The sequence below is a fragment of the Aristolochia californica genome, unplaced genomic scaffold (genome assembly GCF_029961685.1).
Source record: "Aristolochia californica isolate CCGP_79_NKW_82.1479 unplaced genomic scaffold, dmAriCali1.0.hap1 SCAF_2, whole genome shotgun sequence".
NCBI lineage: Eukaryota > Viridiplantae > Streptophyta > Magnoliopsida > Piperales > Aristolochiaceae > Aristolochia > Aristolochia californica.
The window spans coordinates 2,407,603-2,431,927 of record NW_027181881.1 but is presented as its reverse complement, the minus strand read 5'-3'; the positions used below and the strand labels follow the sequence as shown (position 1 = coordinate 2,431,927).

The 24,325-nt window shown below is 38.0% G+C and overlaps 3 protein-coding genes across 6 annotated transcripts; all 3 read right to left on the bottom strand.

Annotated features, from left to right (window-relative positions):
• Nucleotides 1-213: 213 nt before the first annotated feature.
• On the bottom strand, nt 214-9,271 carry LOC137956000 (protein SEMI-ROLLED LEAF 2). Its single transcript, XM_068803277.1, has 20 exons — nt 9,136-9,271; nt 8,286-8,422; nt 8,022-8,096; nt 7,802-7,917; nt 7,080-7,194; nt 6,581-6,709; nt 6,398-6,445; nt 5,713-5,909; nt 5,329-5,525; nt 4,829-5,112; nt 3,190-3,339; nt 2,669-3,061; nt 2,429-2,578; nt 2,264-2,339; nt 2,021-2,145; nt 1,678-1,869; nt 1,341-1,481; nt 962-1,099; nt 612-806; nt 214-529 (listed from the first exon to the last, which is right to left on the bottom strand). Exons 2-20 carry the CDS (start codon nt 8,418-8,420, stop codon nt 425-427), a joined length of 2,961 nt encoding a protein of 986 aa, XP_068659378.1. The 5' UTR covers nt 8,421-8,422; nt 9,136-9,271; the 3' UTR covers nt 214-424.
• A 1,738-nt stretch (nt 9,272-11,009) lies between these two features.
• Nucleotides 11,010-19,686, bottom strand: LOC137955981 (uncharacterized). 4 transcript variants are annotated; one of them, XM_068803244.1, is made up of 12 exons: nt 19,633-19,686; nt 18,489-18,566; nt 17,130-17,333; nt 16,911-17,035; nt 16,449-16,570; nt 16,268-16,350; nt 15,168-15,323; nt 13,903-14,022; nt 12,097-12,282; nt 11,918-12,012; nt 11,712-11,809; nt 11,010-11,414 (listed from the first exon to the last, which is right to left on the bottom strand). In XM_068803244.1, the coding sequence occupies exons 2-12, from the start codon at nt 18,516-18,518 to the stop codon at nt 11,275-11,277; spliced, it is 1,359 nt and encodes a 452-aa protein (XP_068659345.1). In that variant the 5' UTR covers nt 18,519-18,566; nt 19,633-19,686; the 3' UTR covers nt 11,010-11,274. The 4 variants fall into 4 exon arrangements, with proteins under 4 accessions (XP_068659345.1, XP_068659344.1, XP_068659343.1 ...); XM_068803243.1 differs by lacking the exon at nt 19,633-19,686 and adding an exon at nt 19,184-19,597; XM_068803242.1 differs by lacking the exon at nt 19,633-19,686 and adding an exon at nt 19,189-19,597.
• A 516-nt stretch (nt 19,687-20,202) lies between these two features.
• Nucleotides 20,203-24,315, bottom strand: LOC137957017 (uncharacterized). Its single transcript, XM_068804718.1, has 7 exons — nt 23,802-24,315; nt 22,326-23,074; nt 21,321-21,993; nt 21,110-21,210; nt 20,882-20,971; nt 20,668-20,795; nt 20,203-20,502 (listed from the first exon to the last, which is right to left on the bottom strand). Exons 2-7 carry the CDS (start codon nt 23,004-23,006, stop codon nt 20,358-20,360), a joined length of 1,818 nt encoding a protein of 605 aa, XP_068660819.1. The 5' UTR covers nt 23,007-23,074; nt 23,802-24,315; the 3' UTR covers nt 20,203-20,357.
• Nucleotides 24,316-24,325: the final 10 nt, after the last annotated feature.

Below are 24,325 nucleotides of genomic sequence, written 5' to 3'. Positions count from 1 at the left end.
GTTGGCTTAGAGTACCCGCGGCTTGTGCGTTTTTAAAAATTAGAAACATAGATTAAAGATATTAAAACATATTAAAATATCAGAAAAATAGAAATTATTGTGTCCGGATTTTTAGCATTTTTCTATAAAAAAACAAATATATCAAATACTCGGATGATTATCTCAATCGTTTGATCGCAACTTTTTGTATTAGATTAAACTCATATCAAGTAAGTGGCGATGGAAGGATCATGATTGGAAATGGAACCAGTATAATATCACTGTTGACTAGCATAATACTTCCACACTAGAATTCATCTTCAAGCTGGAAAACTACAACATACTCCCTTCTCATTTGTTGAAGAACAGAAATTTTACTACATGCTCTCTCCAGCATCCTAACCCTAATCAAGCACCTGCGTCTATACAGCCCAACACATCTTTTTCAGCAACCAGCAGCTTTCAAGAAGTTATCAAATGGGCTTGCAGGAGGCAATCTGAGAGTCGCCCATGGTTCTGCGGGGCCTTCCTCTGGTAAACTGTAGTTTATCTGCATATAAACAGTTGGAATTCAATAAGAGAAGTGCCTTTAGAAGAGTTCATAATTTGGGAGAAAATCAATTACTTCTCACCCTTCTCATTGGCAACTGAGCCGAAGCAGGCAAAGTCAGAAGCAGCTTTTCTGCTCTTGAGTCGTTACCTAACCAAGTAGACAACTTCTTCCTTGTACCTGTGCCCAGGGCCTCACAGTGGCTGGCCATAGCACTGTAAGGGACAGGTGTAGTTGAGATGGATGAAGCAGCCACCTGACCAGCTACCTCGAGTGCCTGATATAGCATTGCAGTAAGTCAGAGGAATTCCTACTTCTCTAGCTCATTTATCTGTGAAATGTTTAAAAAATGCAGTTCTTTGTATCCACATACACAAACAAATAGAACGAAAGATTTAAGTACAAGAAAGTGCACTTAAAGATAGACATTACTGATTCGAGTAACTGCCCAACACTTAGGATTTGTGACAATGATGGAGAAATAGGTACTTTACTAAGGAACCGAGGCAGATCACCGGCTGATAACTCACTGACAACATCATCCTCAACAGATGGACTTGGGGGAGAATCCTGTGTAGAAATCAAAAGTTCCTTTAGTTACAATCTCTGTAGAAGAGAAAAAAGTAACAAAATTCAGCAATCCTTATGGACCAAGTTAAACCATAAGACAATTATGCCAAAAGCATAGTATTACTAACTGTAGCTTTATCACTATTCTTAAACGCTTACTTTTGCTAGCAAAGTTATCAAAGCATGAGAAATGTGTTGATATTGTTAAAGATTTATAAACAACTGAGGCTATAGAACACACCTCATCGAAAGAAATTGACCCCTTTGAAAGTGAAAATGCCTGAAAATGATCCAATTTCAGCACTGATTGTGGACTAAACAAGAATGTGTCATCTGGTATAAATGTCACCGAAAGTTGTTTGGCTAAGTCATCCTTGTCCATCTGACAAACATAAGAAGTAAAAAAGTCAACCACCGAAAACAAAAGAGAGTAAAGCATTCCTGGGCCAACCACAATTACACATTTGGTAGGGGAATCCTTCACTAGATTATTTTCTCATGCCACAAGCATGAAACTTGATCCCACCTTTAAAAAATGTCAAAAATGCCTCAGCAGATGTGTCAAATGACAGTCCTACCTCAGTTAAAATGGAGAGGTTTTCAGTTAAGATGTCGAGTAAGGCCTTTTCCGATTCTCTCACTATAATCCTCAGCTCTGAAAGTAAGGATACAGCAGCTTCTTCATCAGCAGTTGAACCATATTCTCTCAAATCAGTTTGAGACTTGTAATACAGTTGCATATCATCACCAATGTGCAAATATGGGTCAACCTGAGAAACTGACATTGTAAGTGCCACAGAAAAATGGTAAAAGACAGGTACCAATAAACGAGAATGGAGAGAACTACACTAGTTGAACGAGAAGGAATTCTATGTCTCACTTCCAAGAAAATCACACCCGTTTAGAACTTAGGACACTTACATCATATGACACGGATGACCTGAGCAAGTCAATCAAGTCAAGGATTTGATAACTTTTCGATGCAAATAGTAGCATTGCAGTCGCAAGAGAATAAAGAGATCTCTGCCTTGAAGGAGGCAATCTACCTTCCAGATGACAAAAGAAATATAACTTAGTGCAACAGAATTAAAAACTCCTAAAAGCACATTAAAGCGCATTTCCAATTTATTAATAAAATAGGTGAATATGCAGAAACCAGCATACCACTGAGATTAAGGGATACATTTCGGAGGGACAAAGGAAGCTGAAAGAAACGCATGATCATGCCATGATTGGTGTTCTGCATAATTGCAATTTCAAAATGAGAAATCAATTTGAAGTTACTTTATTAGTTTGGAACTCTAAAAGTACAGAACATGCAGACTTCACCTTCAAGTGTGAAGCGAGGAGGGTCAAACTGAAGGAATGAGCAATAGCTTCAAAATTTGAGGGCAAATTATCAGGAAGATTGGCTTGTACCCAGAAGGCAGAGAGCAACTGTACTATTTGATCTTCGGTCAATTTCATAATGGTCAGCTCCTACACCAGTTTACCAAGTAAAGAGTATTATTGGTGAGATGAAATACTAGAGACTACTTATTTCAGCTTCAGACAACCCAAAACACATACCTCATCAGCCAAATGGGTTACCCCCGCTTTCCAGTCAAAAATGGAGTAGTTTATCTTGTAGAAATTTGGTGACCTTCTCCTGGCCCAACCATGTTTCCATTCTTCTTCACTGACATCCCTTTCCCTATGGTCATCATGAACAATATCTCCATGCATCTCGGCATTGACGCATTCCTTTTCCCTACGGAGCTTTTCTAGTAAAGCAGTTACAGAAGCAGATGTGGATGCAGTTTTAGACTGCCACCTCCTTGGTTCATTCAGACCTTCATGCCTTGAGGGTTCAGAAGTTGGAACAAGGAGAGTCGCAAATATCCAATGGGCCCCAATACGAGTTTCAACATCTGGATGAGCCATGGACTTCAAAAGTTGCATAAGAAGAGCCTCTGGAAAATCCTGGCAAGCAGGCAATGCAAAATGAAATAAAAAAAAAAGGCCCACAGAAACTATTATTTAAATATTACGGAAAATCATTCATGAGTAAATGAGAAAAACCAAAAACACATAATTCTGAACTAACACACCTGCATTGATTGTGAGTTAACTGATGCCAAGGAAATAATGTGAGCAAGAATCAATAGGGAACCAATTATTGCCCTGGTAGCAACACCAACAGCTGGCAGCTTCTCCAGTGTTAACGCCATCATGTCAAATAGTGGCCTGGCATCTCCCACCTATTAACAACAAAAGAAACAGAATATAAATGAAATCCATTTGAGGCCAAAGCCATCCATAAAAGATGCTTCCTTGAGTAATATAAAGAGCACTAATTATTCTCCTAAATGAAAGTATAACTAATATATTATTAACATGGGTGGGTAACAACTTTTTTTTTTCAAGAGGGGCGTGGGGCGATTCGAACTCGCGACCTGACACACCTAGGTTGGGTAACAACTTACAGAGAGCATTAATTAACTCTCTCACAATAAAGTATAACTTGTGTAATATACTATTGTTTTTAAATGACTTGTGTAATATACTATTAAAATGGACGGGGAACAATTTGCTGACTATTCTCAGTACTTTTTGTCAGTTGGAATAATCACACACAGGTTAATGTAAGCAAAAAAACCATGATTTATTAGTTGGGGAAATGCTTCCTAACTTTGGCTTTGTACTTTAGGGATGGAACTAAACCCAACTTCAACATAGTACCAAAACTGGTACCTTGGAGCCTACACATGATAGGGAGTATTAAAAATAATCCACATGGATTCAGCATTACAAAGATCTTGGCCTTATTACTTGAAAGAGGCCGCCTAACTTAGGCAAGTCAATTCGGGATAGACCTGGAGCCAACTTTGGCTAACTTTGGATTGAGAAGAGGCCTCCTAAGATGGTCTCAGAAGAGAGCATCGACTTCATTGGGCACAATTCATGCTCCATGTAATATTGTTCATATCTCTTGCCATTTTTTCCGTTTGCTTAGGCCTGGAAGTGTGAGGAGCATAAGTGAAAATAATCCCACATAAGTTAATTTAAGAAAAACTCCTATAATTAGAAGTTGGGAAAGCCTTGTAACTGGTAACATCAAACAGCTAGGTGTGTACAAGCAGTTAAACTTAAACCACAAACAATAATAAAAGGGATCTTTCACTTGGTGAGTCTAGATTCTTTTTTTTTAAAAAAAAAAAAAAGAACATCTAGATTCCTGAATACAACCTACCTTCAAGCATTTCACAAGTCACATCAAGCTTCGAAACCTAATATTCCTATCCACGGTCCTGATTCTGCTTTTTTTTCCTTTCCCAAAAAGAAAAATCATTTGGTGTAAAAAAAAAGAAATAACAGTGTATGGCTAAAAGTCCAATATCAGCTATGGGCTTGAAAGATCATAGAGTAGTAAGTTGGAGCCTTCTAACATTTTCCAGGCATTTTGGTAGGAAACCAACCCAATTTATCATTGCATCTAGCTACAAGCCCAGATCTATTTCTGCTCTATACACCATATATATTCTATTGGGCCGGAAGGGGGGATGTATTTTACATCATTTGAGCAATTTGTGATGGAGAACTAGGATATTGGAGAAGTATAAATTGGCAGTAGAACTCTCTAAAACTCTCTTGTGTGTGTGTGTCCAGAAGGGGGACTGCGATGTAAGATAGGAAAAATAATAATAACATAAAAAATAAAACTCCTACAATCAAAATTAAAAAACTAACCCCTTTGGCAATCTCCAGCAGGCAATCTTCAATAGACTTTTGAAGGGTAATGTTCCAGTTTGATTCCTGCTGCCCTACTGATTCAACCGCTGCCTGAAGACTTTTTCTCAAGTGCCTGCATAAGTCACTCACAACTCCTATCTCAGCTACTACACCTTGTGATCTTAACTGGTGAGTTAAAGCAGTTGCAATCTGAACAATATTGGACTTGATTTGGGGATCATGTGCCACATTTTTGTGGTCTAGGTGCCGAATAACAGCTGCTAAAATCAACTGCTCGTTTCCTAAAATTAACCAAAAAAAGCAGAAAATTATTGAGGAAACTATGTCACTGAAAATGACATTAAAAAAATGAATATCGGGATCGCAGCAGTAGAGTGAGGGAAAAAGAAAAAGTAAAAAACAGAGAGGTCAGCGATTCCAAATTCCATTAGCACACTACTCACAAAGTTGAATTGCCAAAGGAAACTGGAGGCAGAAACACAAGTAAGAAACTATACCTGAATCTTCCACCAAGTAAGACACGTCTGACAAGACATGCAATGCTAACCCATGCCGCAGTTCCCAATGTCTCCCTTTATCAAAATAGATCAGCATGGGATCTAATACTCGCCGCATAGTGGAACTCTCCTTAGCAAGCTCAATCATGTTTTGGATGCAAATTTGAGCCCATAGCGTAGGTGTCTCAATCTCTTCTCTGAGTCATAAGAATCCAATCATACTAATTAATTAAGAATTAGCACCCTAATATGCAGTAGGCATGACCCCTGACTCATAGTAGATAAAATAGCATTAAATAAAAGACATTAACAGCTCCTCGAAAACAATTGAAGCAATTTTGTTTTCAAATTTGTTATATCCTCAGATACTACTCAACTCCTTACCTTGTCAACATTGAAGGATCTTTTTTTTCAAGACGTGGTCTCAAAGGCAAGTTGACAGGGTTGACATCACTAGCAATACCAGCATCTCCTCTTGCTTCACATCTCATTACTTCATCAACCCAATTATGGTGTGACTCCCCTCTTTCATCATCTTCTTCAGCATCCACCCCGTAGTTATCTAAGGTGGCTTTCACAATCTACCAAAAAATGTTTCGCAAGTAAACAATATGTAAGCCTAACAACACCAACAATTCTTTTTTTGAAAGGCTGACTTCCGATTTACATGCAAACTTTTGGCTGCATTCAAATTTGCCAATGCTCATGAATAAAATATTCTGAAAATTACATAACTTGAGGTGCAAACAAAGGAACAAAACAAGAATGTGACATTTACAATTCTAGAAGGGTTCTACAACCCAGAAAATTGAAACCAAATAATTACCAACCACTTGAGTTAGGTTTCTGCTTTTTATAACTTTTTGTTGCAATTTTCAATTTTCTGATACAAAATTTTGAACATATGACATGAAAATTATAAGCAAGCCAATAGTTTTGTTTTGTGTTCAAGAACAAAGTCGGCTGACAATTTTCAATAAACAATGAAATTACGTGTTGACCTATCCTCCAGGACTACACAGAAAAATTTCTGAAATTTAATTTAGCAAAGAAATTTTCTTCAACCAACCTCATCAAAGTCAGAAAAAATGTGAGAGAATTGTGACATGAACCAAACCTGCAACAAAATAAACACAATAACCACAATATTGTAGTAATTCTGAGAAACAAAGTACAGCATTAAAATAAGAAAATTAAAGAATGATACGAGCTACAGCTCGAAGAAAAATCAATGAGAAGAAAAAGAAATTACCACTGCTGAAAGGCATTGCAATGCTGATGCTCGCAAGCAGAGCTTTTCATGACCTTCACCACTTTCACAGGCCAAAGCACAGACTTTAGGAACTAAATTTTCTATGTTATGTGTGTATGTCCCATCTGCCTGCATTGAAATAATTAAATTTATCCAAATTAAGAGATGAGCTGTAAATGTTCTTTTTCCTTGACCCAAAAAAAAAAAAAAAAAAACAGATATCCGTAATTAAGAAACAATTTTTTGAACAATGAGAAAGAATGTAATGGAAAATTATTTTTCAAATGCCAGCAACACTTCTCAGATTTACTTAAGAAGTAGTGGAACTGCATGGTGCTTAAAACAGGCAATTTCAATGTTTCAAGTTTACACAAGGAAACAAATATATACTTCACCTTCTCCCAAAAGATTGCATATGCCTCCTACCTAGTTTAGAGCAATGTTTCAGAAATTATTTATTACACACACAAAAAAATAAAAATAAAAACTCTTAACTCACCTGACAATAGATGAAACGAGTCAATGTTTGGCATGCAAGCATCCTTATACCGTCCTTCTGTGTGCTCTCCAGCAGTTCAGTAATCACACTGACTAGACTCACAGCAAAGTAGGCCCTATTTGACAACAAGAGCAATTAGAAGTCTTGAACTTAATTAACCAAAATTTCCTACTTGACAACACAAATACAGTACACAATACTGGAAAAAATAGTGCCATAAAACTAAACAAAAGATTTGTGTTTAGAAAAACAATAAGTGAGAGGTACTATGTTAGAGCAGGAGCCAAGCCTAGACCAGTAATGTTGGGTCACAACCAAACAACAAGATAAATAATAATCATCACAATGATCCAAACTACCCAAAAGCCCTACTTGAGGTGTACCGCATGTCCAACTTAATTCCATTTACTGTATAACTAGAAATGTCAATAATCACTCAAAATTCCATAGTCAATGCTTTTATTAGCATGAAATCTATACGTTCGATATTCAAAAAAAAAAAAAAAAAAAAGAATTCTATACATTCAAGAGAAAACCAAAAACACAAGCTAAAGTTCTCCACAGAAAGCTCAAAGATGTAAGTACTTCTCCTTGTAAAGAACAGAATATGAAACAGCAGTAATATTTTTTAGAAAAATAAATATTATTATTATTATTAGTAGTAGTAGTAGTAGTAGTAGTATTATGATAATTAGCTACACTGGCTGCATCAAGACACTTACATCTGATCCTTACACAAGCAAAGTAACTTATTGTATGCTTCCATTATAATCGTGATAAACTTCACATGTTCAGATCGCAATTCTTTAGAGCTCCTTTGTTCAAGATATTTGACAATCTACAAAAGAATCAAGGATGTTACAATAGCTTCAAAACAAAATGAAGAGTGCATAAAAAACAGACAGCTAGATGAGATAAAAGCAAAAAGCTTCAAGTGACTACCTTTGGTATACGGATGGGGTTCTTGGCAGCATACTCACCTAACTTAGTGATCTTTCGATCACTTAGAGGAGCATCCTACCAAACAGTTGAAAGATAAAAATAAAAGTAAGTACTCAGAAGCAAAAGGAATGATCAAGAGAGAGAGAAAGAGAGATTAAGTCAGGTATACATCCACTGGCTTTAGGGAAGATAGAACAGAACTAGATGTTTTACTCGGACAGGGTAGAAGCAGAGTGAAGAAAGATTAGGTCAGTTAAAACTTACTATGGCTTTTGGGAAGATGTCAGCGAGCAGCTTTTTGTAGCGCTTGACGGGTTGTCGAGATCTTGATCTCAAAGCAGGGCAGCAGACACACATGCTACCGCATGCAGGGAGAACCCTCCTGGAAATGAAGCCCATTCCTGAGTTTGAGGAAAACAGAAGAAATGTTAGGAGGAAATATCAACCGAAGGTAGCCAAAACAAGTACCTACCACCAAAATGAACAGGAGTGAAGGAGAAGAAGACAAAATGCCAACACAACAAGTACTCAAACAAGGCAAACAAGAGAAAGAAGGGGAAAAAGAGGAAGTTTGTTGCACAAAATAGACCCCATACTAACCCCAGAGCAACAAAACCAGATAAAAAATAAGCATCAGTATAAAGGTATTAAATAACAGAGACAAATGCGAAGTTAAGTATAAAACCAAGCAATGTACATAAAAACCAGCCTAAAGTCATCCAAAAAATATTCTAAAATGAGAAAGAACCCAGCATCTCTTGTCAAAATCCAAAGGGGCGAATGTACACGACGAATCCATTAATACCCCAAATTTTCCAAAATAATAATAATAATAATAATAAACTCAAAAATAAGAAAACGCAATGAGTATGCGGAGGGGAAAAAAACCCACGACAGAGGAAGAGCAAATGTAGCAAACAACGCCAAAACAAAATTCTACAGCAACTTATACCAGGCAGAAAACGAAAGAACAGACTCTCTCCTCCACCCGAAAGTCACCTCTCAATCACACAACAAACGAAAGACAGACGCGGAAAAAAAAAAAGTAAACCCATCAACCAGAGATTAAAGAAAAAAAATAAAACAAAAGGTGCTGTAGAGGGGAAGAACATACTCGGCTCTGCAAAGAAGGATCTGTTTGTTAGTCTCTCCTTTTTGTTCCTCACTACCTCCGCTCCCTCCAAATGAATCCCCCCGCAGCCGAGGAAGGAAGAAACAAACCCGAGGCCGATAAACAAAAGTAAACTAAAGAAGAAAACGAAAGCGAAGGAAAAGGATCACGTGAGGGAGACCAGTTTTCTCACGACTGCAGCAGCAGCGGGAGCAGCGGCAGCGAGCTCTGCAGGAGTCAGACTCAGGGCCCCCACTAACTTTTCAGCTTTCATCAAGCTTGAAGCGGAAGAACAAAGAAGCTCGATCTGGAGTCCAAGAAACTTCGAATTAAGCGTAAGAAGAATTTATTAGTTCATCAATTCAAGTAAGATACCATTTGGGATCGAAATCCAAAACCATCTCTCTCTATAAATGTTGACCACGATTTTACCATAATATTCTTCCCATCCGTGGGTCCCAAATTATCTGAGAGCCTTGCTGAGCCCAAACAAGGAAAGTTCTTCATCTTGCTAGTAGACCATAAAGATCAGTAAATGACAAGACTTTGTTCTCATAAAATGTGGTGGTGGTTGCCAACCAGACGGATTAAATCCCGACCACCACTAAAATCAAAATAACAAACATCACCACCGTGGGTGGAGTTTCGTCGACCCAATAATCTGGAAAATCACCCTGCAATTTAGAGCTGCTCATATAAAACTATTGATAAAAAAACTATTAAAATAAGTGTGAGCCACCTAAAAAATCTCCATGCTTGATGGGGTGCTTCAGTTTCAGAGAAATATGGGGTATTAATGGTGGTAAAAAGAAACACAATGATGGGTAGAGAAAAGATGGACACTGGGCTGCCTCAACGGGTTTGGAGACTTTATTGTGGTTCAAATTACCAGGAGGATCGACGCATTATTGGATAATCTCAAATCGTTACATAGGACGCGGGAAGACGTTTTGAAATAAAAGCGTGCAACGAAGTCAATTGTTTCCTGCTTCCAAGTCTTTTGATGTTTAAAGAACGCTGGACCTGCAAAAGGTACTGGAATCATTACGCTTCTTGTCCTTCAAAATTAAAAAGCAGCTGCTCTATCGTAAGGTAAACTTGGAAAAGATTCAAGATGGACTTGACAGAGACAAAAAAGAGAACAGTAGGAATAACCCTAATGTGATGCTCATCGGTTAGTAATAAATCCCAAGATAATACGCCTGTAGGAAGAAATTTCAGAGAGAAAAAGACTTGTATCTGTCAATGGGGGTTTCTTTCAAAACTAAAATACAGACAACGACGGGCATGATCTGCTGCTCTCCAATAATTGACCTTTCCTGGCACGGCACATGTGGATGATTTTAATAAACAGTAATAATTTTGTCCTGTCACATAATCTTGCTTACCTTTGTTTGTAATCTTGATGTTGCATGAGAGTATATTTTATCATTCTGCCTTCTGCAAAAGCTCACCGGTGCTCGACTGCAATGAATAAAAATATCAATCCAAGTCTTACGGCTGGAGATGGAGATTTGCTGAGTAGGAAGGAGTTGCCGAAAGAAGGGTTGCGTGCTGTCATTAGTGGTTTTAAATAGATCCTCCGCGCAGGTCCAGAATCGACATTGGAAGGGAAGAAGAGATCGGACTCTGTTCATACCTGCTCCTTTCAGTTCAAGAAAAATGCTTTCTTTTTTTTGTATCAGGCCGCGTCCCCTGTCTTGATCTAAACAATTATTTAAAAGTTAAAAGCAACGGTACGCAATACGATACCGTTGGGAGTAAAAAATATGGAGTCTTCGACTTTGGTCAAAGAATGTGTCCGGATTCCAGCCCCAACAGGTATAGGCTGTATGTCTCCTGTCAAAATGATTTCTTGAAAATTATTCTCCTTTCAGATTAGGGTTACGTTGCGTCAAATTTTCCAGTTTCCACCACTGGCTTTTCCTGAGAAATATATGTCAAATATGACGGAGCCTATTTGCTCAAACAAATCTAAGCAGAGACAACAAGACCTTCACGACGAAGTTGGATGGAGAATAGATTGCAAACCAAATTTCACACAAGATTCTGAAATTAGATGGGCAAAGAACCACGATTTATACTGCATTACAACATCTGCCCGACAATATTAGAGATTTGCTCGGTCTGTTATGCAATTCTTTAACACCTGGTATTCTGCTCCAGCGTATGCACTGGCAGCCCTCCAGAGCAGTATTTTGGGCGCAATCTACTGAGTGTTTCAGTGAGCTCAATAGGAACAGCCCCGCTTGAAAATAAGTTTTCCCATATTTTATGTAGATCTGCTCACATTATGCAAACATAATAAGGATGAGTTTCACCAACTGAATGGTTTCAAGAAGCAACATTGATACAAGTTATTTCATGAAAGAAGATTTAACTAAAGCCTATTAGGAGCCAGTACAGATTTTTTTGATTAATTAAATTTTATCATTAATAAGAGCATGGATAATCGAAAACTTGTCAAAAAAATGCACATAGAGGACAGTGCTACAACTTAAGGAAACTATAGTAACATGATACACGACACTATAAAATTACAAGAAACAAGAATAAAAAAAGAAATCTTCAGAGCATACCAGCCTTGTCCAAGGAAGACAGGCACATGATGATCATATCAAACCGAGGGACCTGGACCATGCACTCAAGGAATCTCACAGCCAACTCCATGTCCTCCCTACAGACATAATAATATTAACTCAGAGATCCATGCTAAACTAAAAAAAGATAATTGAAGCATATAACAGCGATGTGAGAAAGAAAAGAGGATTATAATTAAACTTACATGAAAAAGGTAGCAATGCACTTGACAATGTCCACAAGGATAGGTGCTGACAGAGCATTTTTAAATAACTGTGGTAAAGTTTCTGGTGGTATAGTCTGTTTAAAAAAGCATTTAGCTACCATTTAAACAATAAATTTTAACCAAAAAAATTGTTATTTAAGAAAAAGAAAAATTGAAACCTTCAGCAGATCAGCTTGAAGAGCAGGGTTATCAGAAAATCTTCTCCATGATACTTCGAATTGGTAAGCAGATTTTGGTGCTGTGATATTCTCTGGAGAAGCAGACATGGCACGAGAAGCTGCACGGGAAGCAAGCTCTAGCACTGAAGCCTTTGGTTCATGCTTGTTTGGAACACCTGGAAGTTTCTGTTTAAAATCTAATTAAAACCTTATGTGCAAGTTACATTTTTTGAATACCAAAAAAGAAAACGAAATGAACTTCTTGTTCTTCCCCGTCAACCTATACTGAATGTAGGTAAGAGTACAGAAAATGGTGATGCTAGATGAAGATAGAAAGAGCAGTAACAAAGATAGTAGACTCGAGCACCGCCCTACGTAAAGCTCCTCATATATTTTAGATCCAAAAAAATAAAAATCTCTTTGTTAATTATAGAGCAACCTGGATGTCCAAGTATACAGCAGTCCACAAATCACATGTGGAATCTTACTCAGACTCACAAGAACAAAATGCAATATCCACTGGAACACTGTTTATATTATTTGCAAGACCTATAACTTCTACAGGTCAATCCACGGAACTTCTCAAATGATTCAAGCTGGCAACACTAACTGACATGATATAAATTCTGAATCAGAGAAGACCATTGAAATGAAAATTGTTTCCTCAAATTACTAAAATAAAGTCCAGAACATGGCAGTGAGGTCAACGTGCTATGATGAAGATACAGATGCCATCACTTATATCCATATACATATCATCTTTAGAAACTTTTTGATGCCTCTAAATAAGAAAAATAAGGAACTTTTCGTTACAAAACAGGGGGGAGGATTGAAAACAAGTATAGCAACTTAATGATTTCAATAACACAAGAAAGCATTTGAGTTGAGTTCATTCTTTGCTGATAACAAGTTGTATCCAATTGTCAAGACTGTAGCATTTTTTTTAAAAAAATTAAAAAAATAAAAAGACCACAAAATCTTTAGAGAATATCAAAACCAGAACTTTCAAAAAACATTAAAAGGAGCACAGAAAACCAAAAATCATTGTCAAAAGGGTGGCATGAACTGGAATTATTCGCAAATGAGTTGGACACTTGTAAAGCCTAAAATTTTGAGAGTTTATCCATCCATGACAAACCATTCTTCTGGCCATCTCTGTTCTAGGATCTCAGACTCTTCTCTGGGAGGTTGTTGCCCCTTCTTGTGGTGGAGGTGGTGTGGATGTTGGGGGGGGGTGGGCTGCTGTCATCTCTAAGGTTTCATGGAAGAAAGCTCTGCCGGGAAGATTTTTTATGTAATTCGATGAGATCAAGAACATTAGTCACTCCTTGATGATCACATGGCAGTATACCCTCAAAGTGCAAACAGTGTAATGGACTCTCTTTCAAGGGAAAGAGCTTTCTGCCAACATGTCGCTACCTTTATGATTGGATTAAACTTTTGTTTACAATTGGATCTTTACTGTATCTTTATACTTTGTTTCTTTTCATATTTGTTCTTTTATTGTATGTTTTGTTCCCTTCCATGTTTGTGCCTGCGCTTGTACTTCATGCACTTATTTGATCCCCTTCAAATAATTCTCTTTCTCATTGTTCTCACAAAAACAAACCATTCTTAGTGGATGGGACCTTGGGCTCAAGGGTCACTTGGGGGCTTTCTATTGTGAGGTCTCACCAGAGGTATTTGTTGTAGAATATCATCATTCAAACAAAAAACAAAAGAAGGAAAACCATAATTCCTTTAGTTGTATGGCTAAACATCTTAGTTTTGGAAAACATGGCTGATAAGAACCATTTCATCACAAACCTTATAAGAAATTCTGGTAGAAGTCAGATCTGCGCCTTCATGTGGCTCATCTACATGGGCTATACCACTTTTGTTTGCAGCACTTACAGCATTATCCACCTCACTCGTGGCAGTCAAAGGCTGCATGAAGAAAGAAGAAAGATGAAAACAGTTTACAAGACCTTAACCATCATCATTCTCTCTTCTTTGAAAGAACATGCTTTCAGAATAACATCACCAACTGAAACTATCAGATTCTTTTTCTGCTCATACTTAAATTTCTGGTACCTAAATGAGTGGACACTAAAAGTACTCTCAAAAATGAGAATAGTTATAAAATAGATAAACATGACAACTACACAATTATATAGAGATATTCATATATTTACTTGAAAAAATTCAAATTCAAAAAAATAAATGAAGGTGTTCCCTCAGATTAATCCCATAATATACTGGTGACTATTTTAGTAAATGTCAATTTTTTTTATTTTTTAATAAATGATGGACCAGCATGAAAACATATTTTATGGAGAATTGAAAAAACCCAACAACTAAAAGAGCAGCTGAAACTAGTATTCTTGCAAGGCTAATCTGCATTTGCAGTTGCTAATCTGAAAAATAAATTTTGATCATATCTGAACAATTATATCAGCACAATGTTCTCCAAGAGACTCTTAATCTTTGTTTTCCATTCAAAATAAGTAAATAAATCAATAAATCTGCCCCCATCTTCCTTTTTTTTCTTCCTTCTTCATAACTATGTTCTTTATCTGCTAAATAACAAGATTATAATCTTAGATCACCCTCAACAGTAGGAAAGGTGACAAATTCCCAAGGTTGGCATACACAACAATTGACCAGTTTCCTACTTCTGGTTAGATGACCAATCACATCATATTCAGCTGGCAATATGTTTTATACAACCAAACAACTTAAGCCCAGTTGACCAAAACAAAAATGAGAAGGAAGAGGAAAGTTAGAGTGAAGACAATAATGGTGAATAATCTCTCATGTTCTTCCTCTTAATTTCTCTCAAAACAAAAAAGACCTGCAGGATAGTCAGTTAATTTAGCTCCCTTAAAAAGCTTCCAGAGGGAAGGAAAGGCATAACCTAACCAGCTAGCCGTCAATGCCTATGCACCATATGCCTTCACATGAAATTACCTAAATACCCGTGCTAATATAGAGCATCATTTCATGATAACTAAAGGCCCAGTAAAGGAAATATACAATACAATCACAACATAAAAAACATTAAAAGAAAGACCCAACTATTTGTTGTTTACAGTTTCAGCTTGAACCACAGCTGGTCTTGCTCTCTGGGAGGTATTAGGGTCAAAAGAAAGATCTGGCACATTTCCTTTTGATATCTTTGAATTTTCAACTGTCTTGATTCCTGGAGTGGAATTTCTTACCGGCTGAGATGTCTTCTCAATTATTTCCTGAATACAATATCAAACAGATAATGCCAAAAAAACATTCAGATACATATTGGAAACTATTTTGAATACACCACATAAAGGATTATCAACATTGGATCTTCATTATAACCATACAAACAGGTAATACAGAATTATCATAATGCATATCAGTCCACATCTTGGTAACATTTCATATTTATTAGCTGAGGAATTCTGTCCATTGATGTGTTTTCATGTTCTAATTCTGACTCGGAACACTTGCTAGACACAAGATAATGTCTTGCATTATTTCACACATACATCAAGTGGACCCCCACCCGTACTTGTGCACAATATGTCCAGCAGAGGGAGAAAAATAAATAAAGCAAAAACCAGAAGGCCTTTCCAACACTTATTTTCTTGATGCCAGGACATTTCAGCACAGAGAAAAAAGAGGGCAGGGGACTGCTCTTCCCTTCCCTCTTCCTTTTTCCACACAGAAAGGAGGAGGAAGGGAAAGGAGGATTTTGCTCCACCGCAACTGGGGAATTCACCAAAAAGAATGGGGGAAGGTGCACCCTTCTCCCAATGTTCTCCCCGTGTGGGAGAGAAGAGGGTGTGAGATGGTCGCACCCCTATCACTTGCATGGTCACAAAAGACATCGAAGACATTGGAGGGTTTTCTTCTGTAGTGTTCAAGAAAATTTAGAGGGGTAATTTGATTTCTTAATTGCTAGTAACTTCTTTCTGTTCACACTAAAGGCAAGACCACATTGGTCACTTATCTTAATCACAGGACTGCACCAGGAAATACGAATTCTGAAATTAAAGAAGCTCATCTCTGGAAAGTAAAAATAATGTATCACAAGAGATGCACAAAAAAAATTGCTCAAACGCATATTCACTAAGTTCAGAAAAAGGAAATACTGAGTAGGGTGATTGAACAAAAAGAAGTATTAATTTCAGAAGAAAGGAAAAAAGAGCACCTTTGCATACAATGCTTTTGCCTCCGAATACTGTTTCTTAAGCTCTTGATTGCTTGGTTCAAGCCTCAGAGCAAATTCAGAATCTGCGACCAGATTTACATTACCACCAATATAATATAAATATGTGTGTAAGTCCAAATGAGCAAGATAACATGGCAGTCATACTGAGGACCTGTCTCACCTTCAATGGCTAATTTAAGCTTTCCAAGTTCTTTTCTGGCAGTGGCCCGCCTAGAATATGCTTTCACATAACGGTCATCTAAATTTAAAGCTTCTGTGCAGTCACTCTCAGCATCTTCAAACCTAATGGGTCAACACTAATTCAAACAAATAAAACTAAAAATAGAATGTGCTAGGCATTGCACAATCACCACATTCAAAGTATAACCAAGTGAATGGAATAGGAGCTAAAGACAGAAACAACCACTCATAAAAGAAGACATTAATATGCACCAATCGCTCCCAAATTCTTAAGGAAAACAATGGCTCAAGTCACAGATCATACAAAAAATTCCTCGTGAGGCATGAAAATGACAAAAGAAACAAATGATATTTTCCAATAATGAGACATAATGCAACATAAAAAGCTACATGAAGTTGGACAAAAAAGTAAAAATACACTGCCACAAAGAGAAAACCTTGCCTTTTGATTTTGAGGTACGCCATTGCTCTATTTGCAAAGGCCACTGCTGTGGGTGATAATGCAATGCTTCTTGAGTAACATTCAATTGCCTGCATGAATTTTTTCTGCTTAAAGCACTCATTGCCCTACAAATAGAAGTAAAATCACATTAAGTTCTTGTTAATAAAATAAATGACGTATTATAAAAACTATACAAAATTAAAAAGATGAATTTCATACCAGTTCTTTTTCTGAATTTGCATCTGGCATACTATGTTCAGTTAACAAACTGCCAGATAGGCTGCCAATTGAATCTATGTTTCTCAAGAACCCACTTTGTGGACTGCTGTGGCCTTGAAATTTCAGAGGAACAGCATGGGATGGGTGTTTGGCTTCTGTAGGAGCTTTTCTTGTGGATCCTTTATCTTCACTCATCCTAGTTTTCTGAGAGGAAGAAACCTCATGGTTTAGACATGAACCTCATGGTTTAGACATTCGTATAAACTATATCATGAATAAGGAATCACTTCCAGAACCCACAGTTCTTCCACATCAACAATTACCAAGCAATTTACATTATATTGAGATATGACTGACATGGCTCATTTCCTGACCAGATCCACCAACATGACAAATCCTGCCAGGTAATTAAGGGTTTGGTATGGGATTCCCTAAACCACCAAAGCTTGGGTCAGATTAAGATTGGGTTGTTACTTGCAGCCCTGGTACAACCTGACTCAAACAACACCTGAACTAGTAAACAAGCTAATCCATCAATCCATCAGGAACCCAAGTGGTAGTTTGGGATTGGAGATCACAATGCGAATATAGAAGATGAATTTGCCTCACAATCTCAGTGGTGAAGCTGATTGACTGTGACTCATTCATCATATGCCCTCCAGTACAGAGATTAAACAACAATTAGTACAAGAATGAGATTCAAACTTCACCATTTTGATCACATTTCTTCCCTAAAGAGAGGAAGATAATACTGGTCACTCAATTTAACATTAAAAAAATAAATAGCAGTAAGGTTTCAAGAATGAGAAGATTAGTATGATAGAAACCACATAAGAAGAGAAAAGATACTTGCGAAAAATTCTTTACAGTAACATAATCAATAAAAAGTGTCCTTCATTTGACAACATTTTAGATTGTTTAAGACATTTTTTATGTGAGTTCGACACTCCAGGAAATACAGTGAACATTACAATTCACAAGACAGGGCTAACATAAAAGGTATTTGCCATGTAAGTTTTAAGGCGGTCTTTAGTCATCACTTAGAAAAAGCAAGGGCTACAACTTAGAAGATAAAATCTCTACAAATTTAGCATTCTAATATCATCTAATTGACAACCTTTTCCAATGTAATAGCTCCAGTTGACACAGTGTGACTTCCAAAAAGCTGATGTCCTAAATATCAGCAATATCAAAAGGACTAATATCCAAGTTCACTCCAAGACCTCAAAAAGTCATGAGTGGGACTGGATTCACTAGAGGGTATCTTATGGTGTTAAAAAGAAATGCACAATACAATGTAATTAACATGAAATGTGAAGTGTCAGAGGATGCAATATTAAAGATGAATTGCCACTGTACCTGACCCTTTGGCATTTTGTTTTTGTCCATCAGAGAATGCTCCCAGTTTTGTAGGCCATGCAGCAAATCTTGGAAGTTCTGCAATATGCAACCGACCCAGTTAAAGTACAAATTTACATCAGAGGATTACCATCAAAGCCGAATAAACCACTTCTTATGACAGCAGAGTGCTTCCCTTACATTGCACAAAGCAAAGAATGTATAAACTTATGCAGAATAAGTCTCAAATTGCAAAGCCAGAAAGAACTCCAGTTCATGGCTCATCCATCATACACATGACAGTGTGACGACATAATTATCTAATGGACGCCAGCAGATGATAAGAACCAGTTCCTTTCTCATTTCAACTGAATCAAATGGATTTCGATCTGGTGGGAGCACGCCACCTCACGAAAATTCTCGATTAAAAATATAAAGACCCAGACGACAACTTCATTTTTATATCACCACGCTGTCAGAGGAAGTCAAACCTAGTTCGAGCATCAGCCGCTCAGACAGATAACAAAAAGGATTGCTTATTTGTTCTTCACTCGATTGTAACTCAGCTAACGGAAATGTGCAGAAATTCAAAGTCATTCCGAAAGTAGGACCAAAAAGAACACGAAGATATTTATTTTTCAATAAAAAACGGACTGGTACTTTCATCGATAAGTCATGAAGCAGTTTCTCATTAGAGAGTGATATAGGGAATGGACCTTACATCATCCTTATTGCGATTGTGTCTATTTGAATCTCCCGCCATTTTTATCAAAAACTACTTACGGAATTCCACCCAGAATATGTGTTCTTCCAGGTCGATCAAAATAAAGCAGCTAAGAACAGCGATGGCAATGTACGAAATCGGATGAATATTGTGAAGATAGACGTAGCAGGGCGTAAGAGACAAAGCGTCACTGGGTAACGAAAGGCGAGCGGAAGCAGCCGAACTTTCTAGCGAGTACTTCAGATGAGAACAGCCCACGAGAGAGAGAGAGAGAGAGAGAGAGAGAGGGAGTAAGAGGGTATAAAAACAGATATATGAAATAAATATTTTTAAAAAAGCAAATTTTGTTGAATAAAAATCTTTTACTTCATCTAACCGAGCAGAAATGTTGAGATCTAAGTCCATAACTAGATCGTTTTAGGGTTAGGGCTTAGGACCTACCTACAGAGATAGAAGAAGTATTGAGAAGATAAGAGCATAGAAGAGAGATATCCCTTCTACAAATGGGAGAAAACTCAACCTAAATTTGTGTTTTTAAACTAATTATCACTAAATTTTGCAAATTAATTCATATAAAACAAATGAGACTTTTTTGGAAAATTAAAAGTAATTGTCTGCTTTTATTGATTAATGTTACAAACTCAAACTTGAATTTATGATTTAACAAAATTATCCATAACTACTAAAACTATGATTAAGATTTTCATGAGCCCTTTTTTTATTATAATTTAAGATTAAAGCAGGATTCCTTGTCAACCCAAGTTTTGTGGTTGAATTAGGATACCAAAAATGCAAAAACCATTAGCATCCTTAACTGATCCACCCCTACACCTCTTCAGCCACCAGTCTGTAATTTCCAAACAAGATGCAACAATTGATGAACACTGCCACAATTTTATTATTCTCATCGTTTCTGGGTAAACTCCAGATTTGAAACTTGTACGTACGCACGTTGGATGTAAGATACCCACTTAAACCCATAAAATGTTTGGATTCCAGAAGACAAAAAAGGAGCCAAAAGCTAAGAAGCTGGTTTTCAGAAGAGCCAAGAATATCATTTTTCTGCGATATACACGTTGAATATGTCAAAACTCTCTTCAAGCTCTTCGTGATAAGCTAGGAAAATAGTTGTTTCTGCTAACTTTTTTGCAGTTTGAAGAAGACCATCAGCAAGTTGTCAATGGCTGCGTAGTTTGCTGCACTGCTCGATAGCATTGCAAACTACAGAGTGGAAGTTTAGACTTGGAATCCCTATACTTGTATGTATTAGTACACGATGGGCCTGCACATTTCTCTCTTGGAGGAGGATAACTGCAATCCACAACAAAAGAGTCAGCAGCTGTAGAGGAGCTAGCTACTTCGTGTAATTAGGATTGACTGCATGAAGGTCATCGATTATTGTAACTTATTTTCTATTAGAGCCAAACCATGCACCGGAAGTAGACCATAAATTGAGTAGAGCATGAGAAAGCTCACCTCTTTGGCTTAGAGTCAAATATACTTGGCAAGCCAAGATGTTTAGGGAATGTCACCACTGTGCCATTGGGCCCTATGACCCATCTGACTGCATTTGTCGCAAAAATGGCAGCATTTGCAGCCTTCTCCTGCACAAATAAAACATAAGTGGAACTTAGTAAACCAGTAATCAGTAGGGACTACTCCCAAAATTTAGGATGTTAAGGTCCATTACCCTTGCAAACTCATCCCGCTGCTTCCGCTGCTTATCTTCCTTTTTCTTCCTATGGGAATCTTGGCCCCGTATCCTCCTGATTGCCTCAGCCTGTTGGATCAACACAAAATTTAAACCTTGCAAACATCACAAAAAGGTGTAGGTGGTGTGGGGCTGGCTGTGTGGTTGTGTGCACGAGAGAGAGAGAGAGAGAGAGAGAGAGAGAGATTCAGAACATAAAGCACAAACCTCTGACTCCCTATTAGCTTTTTCCACCTGCATCCTCCTCCGCTGAGCAGCTTCGGCCTTCTTAAGCTGCAACTCCACTTCAGAGAGTTTCTCTTTTTGCTCTGCAATTACACCTTTCATGTAAGTGTACATGAACCATAAAACTACGTGGGATACTTTTATCTTATTTTACTAAAAGTAAACAACCACCCTATTCATATGAGCTACTTACTTCTCGAGGGAGCAGAGGGTAATCCATTTGGAAATTCAATTAAATTTTCAGGCGTTTCAGAAGATCCATCTTTGCCTGATTGGAGAGCCCGTTGACGTGTTGTGAGTGAGATTTCCTTCTTCCCATCAGCCAAAGAATCAAGAGACTCTTTTTTAGGCTTCTTCCTCTTAGAGTCAAGCCCACCATCTGATCCCAAATCTTCTTCGTCTTCTACATAATCATTATCTTCACAAACTTTTTCCAACCTAGACTTCCTCTTACCATCTTTAGACCTAAGTAATGATCCATTCTCTTCAACATCATCATCATACTCACCATCAGCCATTCCACTTCTGGAACCCTTCAATAACTTCCGTTTCTTGGCATCTTCATCTCCATATTCAGCCCCAAGGTCTGCACTAACTTTGGCCGTTTTGAGTCTTCCAAGATACCGAAGCTCCTCATTCTCCTCTTCATCAAGAGCCCCATCTAAAACTCGTCTTTTTGGGACACGTTTGCTCTTACGAACTGGCTCAGAGGACTTGTCTGCATGTTTTAAAGATCCATCCTCATCCAATAATTTGACCTTTGAACCTTCCTTTGAGGTAAGATTACCAGAACTAAAATCCTTCCATGGAACTCCTTGCAGGCCACCTGCTCTATCAGGAGGTGACGGCTCATCATCAGAATTGTCCTGCATGATGCAGAGGGTATTGTCCAGCAATCAAAAAAAATAAAATAATGAAGCAAATAAAATAGGATAAATTGAGAAACTGTAAAGACATTATGCTCCACAGGTCAAACAGATACATATAAATGACATGGAACATACATGAACAGCCCAGTTCCTACCCTAATCAGTACCAAAATACAGGGAGGTGACTCATTAATCACAATGTCAATATCATCGTTGTTATGTAGAACAAACTAGACTGAGTTCAAGACAAGGGTCAATTCTCAAGCTACTGAAGTTTATTGTCTGCATATAATACATATAAACAAACTGAATGAAAAACACCAACACACCTGAAGGATCAGCTTCTGTCTTCGTGGAGCATCTGCACTACGAGAAGATTTAGAGGTAGAACCACCAGACGCACCATCAGTTGTAGATTTGGCATGTATTGTTCGTGTGACACCCCCAACCTTCAGCTTTACCTTCCTTAGCTTGTTCTCATGTGAGGAAGCATCTGCTTTGGCCCCAGATCCATTTGTCACAGCCCCAGTACTACAAGCATCACTATGCCTTCCATTGCCCCCCTCTGAGCTTCTTGTTTGTGAATCAAAGCTAACCTTATTGGAGTTCTTCCAATTAGCAGGTGCAAGTACTCCTTCACTTGACCGTCTAAAATCCGATGAATTCCCTTTAGAACTGCCATTGCTATAAAATCCACCAAATTCTCCATATGTTCCATCCTCCTTTTTACTCTTCTTTGCAAGACTTTCCCCTTCAATCCTGCTGAAAGAAGCCCTAGAAGGATTGTTGAGATTTAACTCCCTCCTATTAGCACCAGCACCTTGATCTGTATGTTCGTCACTAGAAGCTTTGCTGGCATTGTCTGAGGGAGGTGTTGAAGATGAAGGTGATATTTCACGAGTTTCAAATAATGAATGCGAATCAGGGCGTGGCCGCCTAGACGTGTTGCTTCTCCTTTTCTTAGTTACAGCAACTGTACTATCAAAGATAGACCCCCCAAAACCATCCATGGCTTGAAATCAACCTTGCACAAAATTCCAACCAAAAAATTCAACTGTTTGAACCTTTGTGTCAAATCCTGTGTAAGAATAGAAGACAACAAAAAGATTTACAACATATATGAGATAGAAATGTTCCCAAGCACAGCTAAAAATATCCCGAAGGATTGTTGAGAATAGGTACATTAAAATCTACCACAATACCAAAATAAATTACATAAAAACGACGGTGTTAGCACTAAAAGAAGCTATCAAATAAGTAGAGTACACTTAAAAACAACACCCAAACCCTTGGCAAGAACAGCACACAAAAGCAACCAACCAATAATTCAAGCCAAGGAAAACAAAGAATTATAAAACCACTGAACACCAATGCACCATTCAACAAACCCAAATTGCAGGAATCAACAAGTTACGGCAAATACCGAGAGAACAGTGAAAACCAACGATTATACTATCTCAAGCAACAAAATCACTCATCTCGAAAGGATCAAACAGATCCCATCAGAACGTACAAGGCCATAGGAATACTTCACGAAAATCTAAAGAAACAAGAATACCGGCCAAATCGCCGAGGAAATCAAGAAACGCGAACTATAAAAAAAAAACAGGAGGCAAATCAACAAAACCTGACGAAAGCCCACAATCCTCACCACCACAAATTCCCAAATCCCCAGACCAACGAAATCCCAATAGAAAACAAGCAATATATCGAAAAACAAGAGCATCCCAGCTGCAAAAACAATGTACTCATAGCAAACGAACGCATTGTAAAACAGAGAGAGAGAGAGATAGAGAGGCGATTACCAATCCAGCGAGTTTCCAGAAACCCTAGCGTAAAGGATCGACAAACCGCCCTAAACAGGAAACCAAAGCCGTCGATACAGACGGCAGAGAAAGAAAAGCAGGGAAGAGAAACGGGAGCAGGCGCGTATTTATCCGTGGGGAAGGGGGAGGAAGTTTCACGGGGTATCTGTTACGGATTAGGGTTAGGGTAAAATATTGGTAAAGGTTGGAGTAACTGGGGAGAGAGATCGAGAAAGCCGGGGTGGTCTGGGCTGATGATGGGTCATGATGATGGAGGAGGTAAAGACGCCTTCTTATTATCTTCCTCATCTTTCCTTTCGTTTCTCGCTTTCTTAACACACGCCCGCCTGTGCGTGCCTCACCGTAGCTTAGCCCCCCTCTCTATTACGAGACCTCTCTCTACGTGAAAATGTGCGATGATGACCACTCAGATTTTCTCTTCCTTCCTTCCGTCTCTCTCTTTCCTTTTCTTTCTCTCTCTTCTCTCTTACGGCCTCGATTTTTTCTCTGGGAAAAAAAGACCA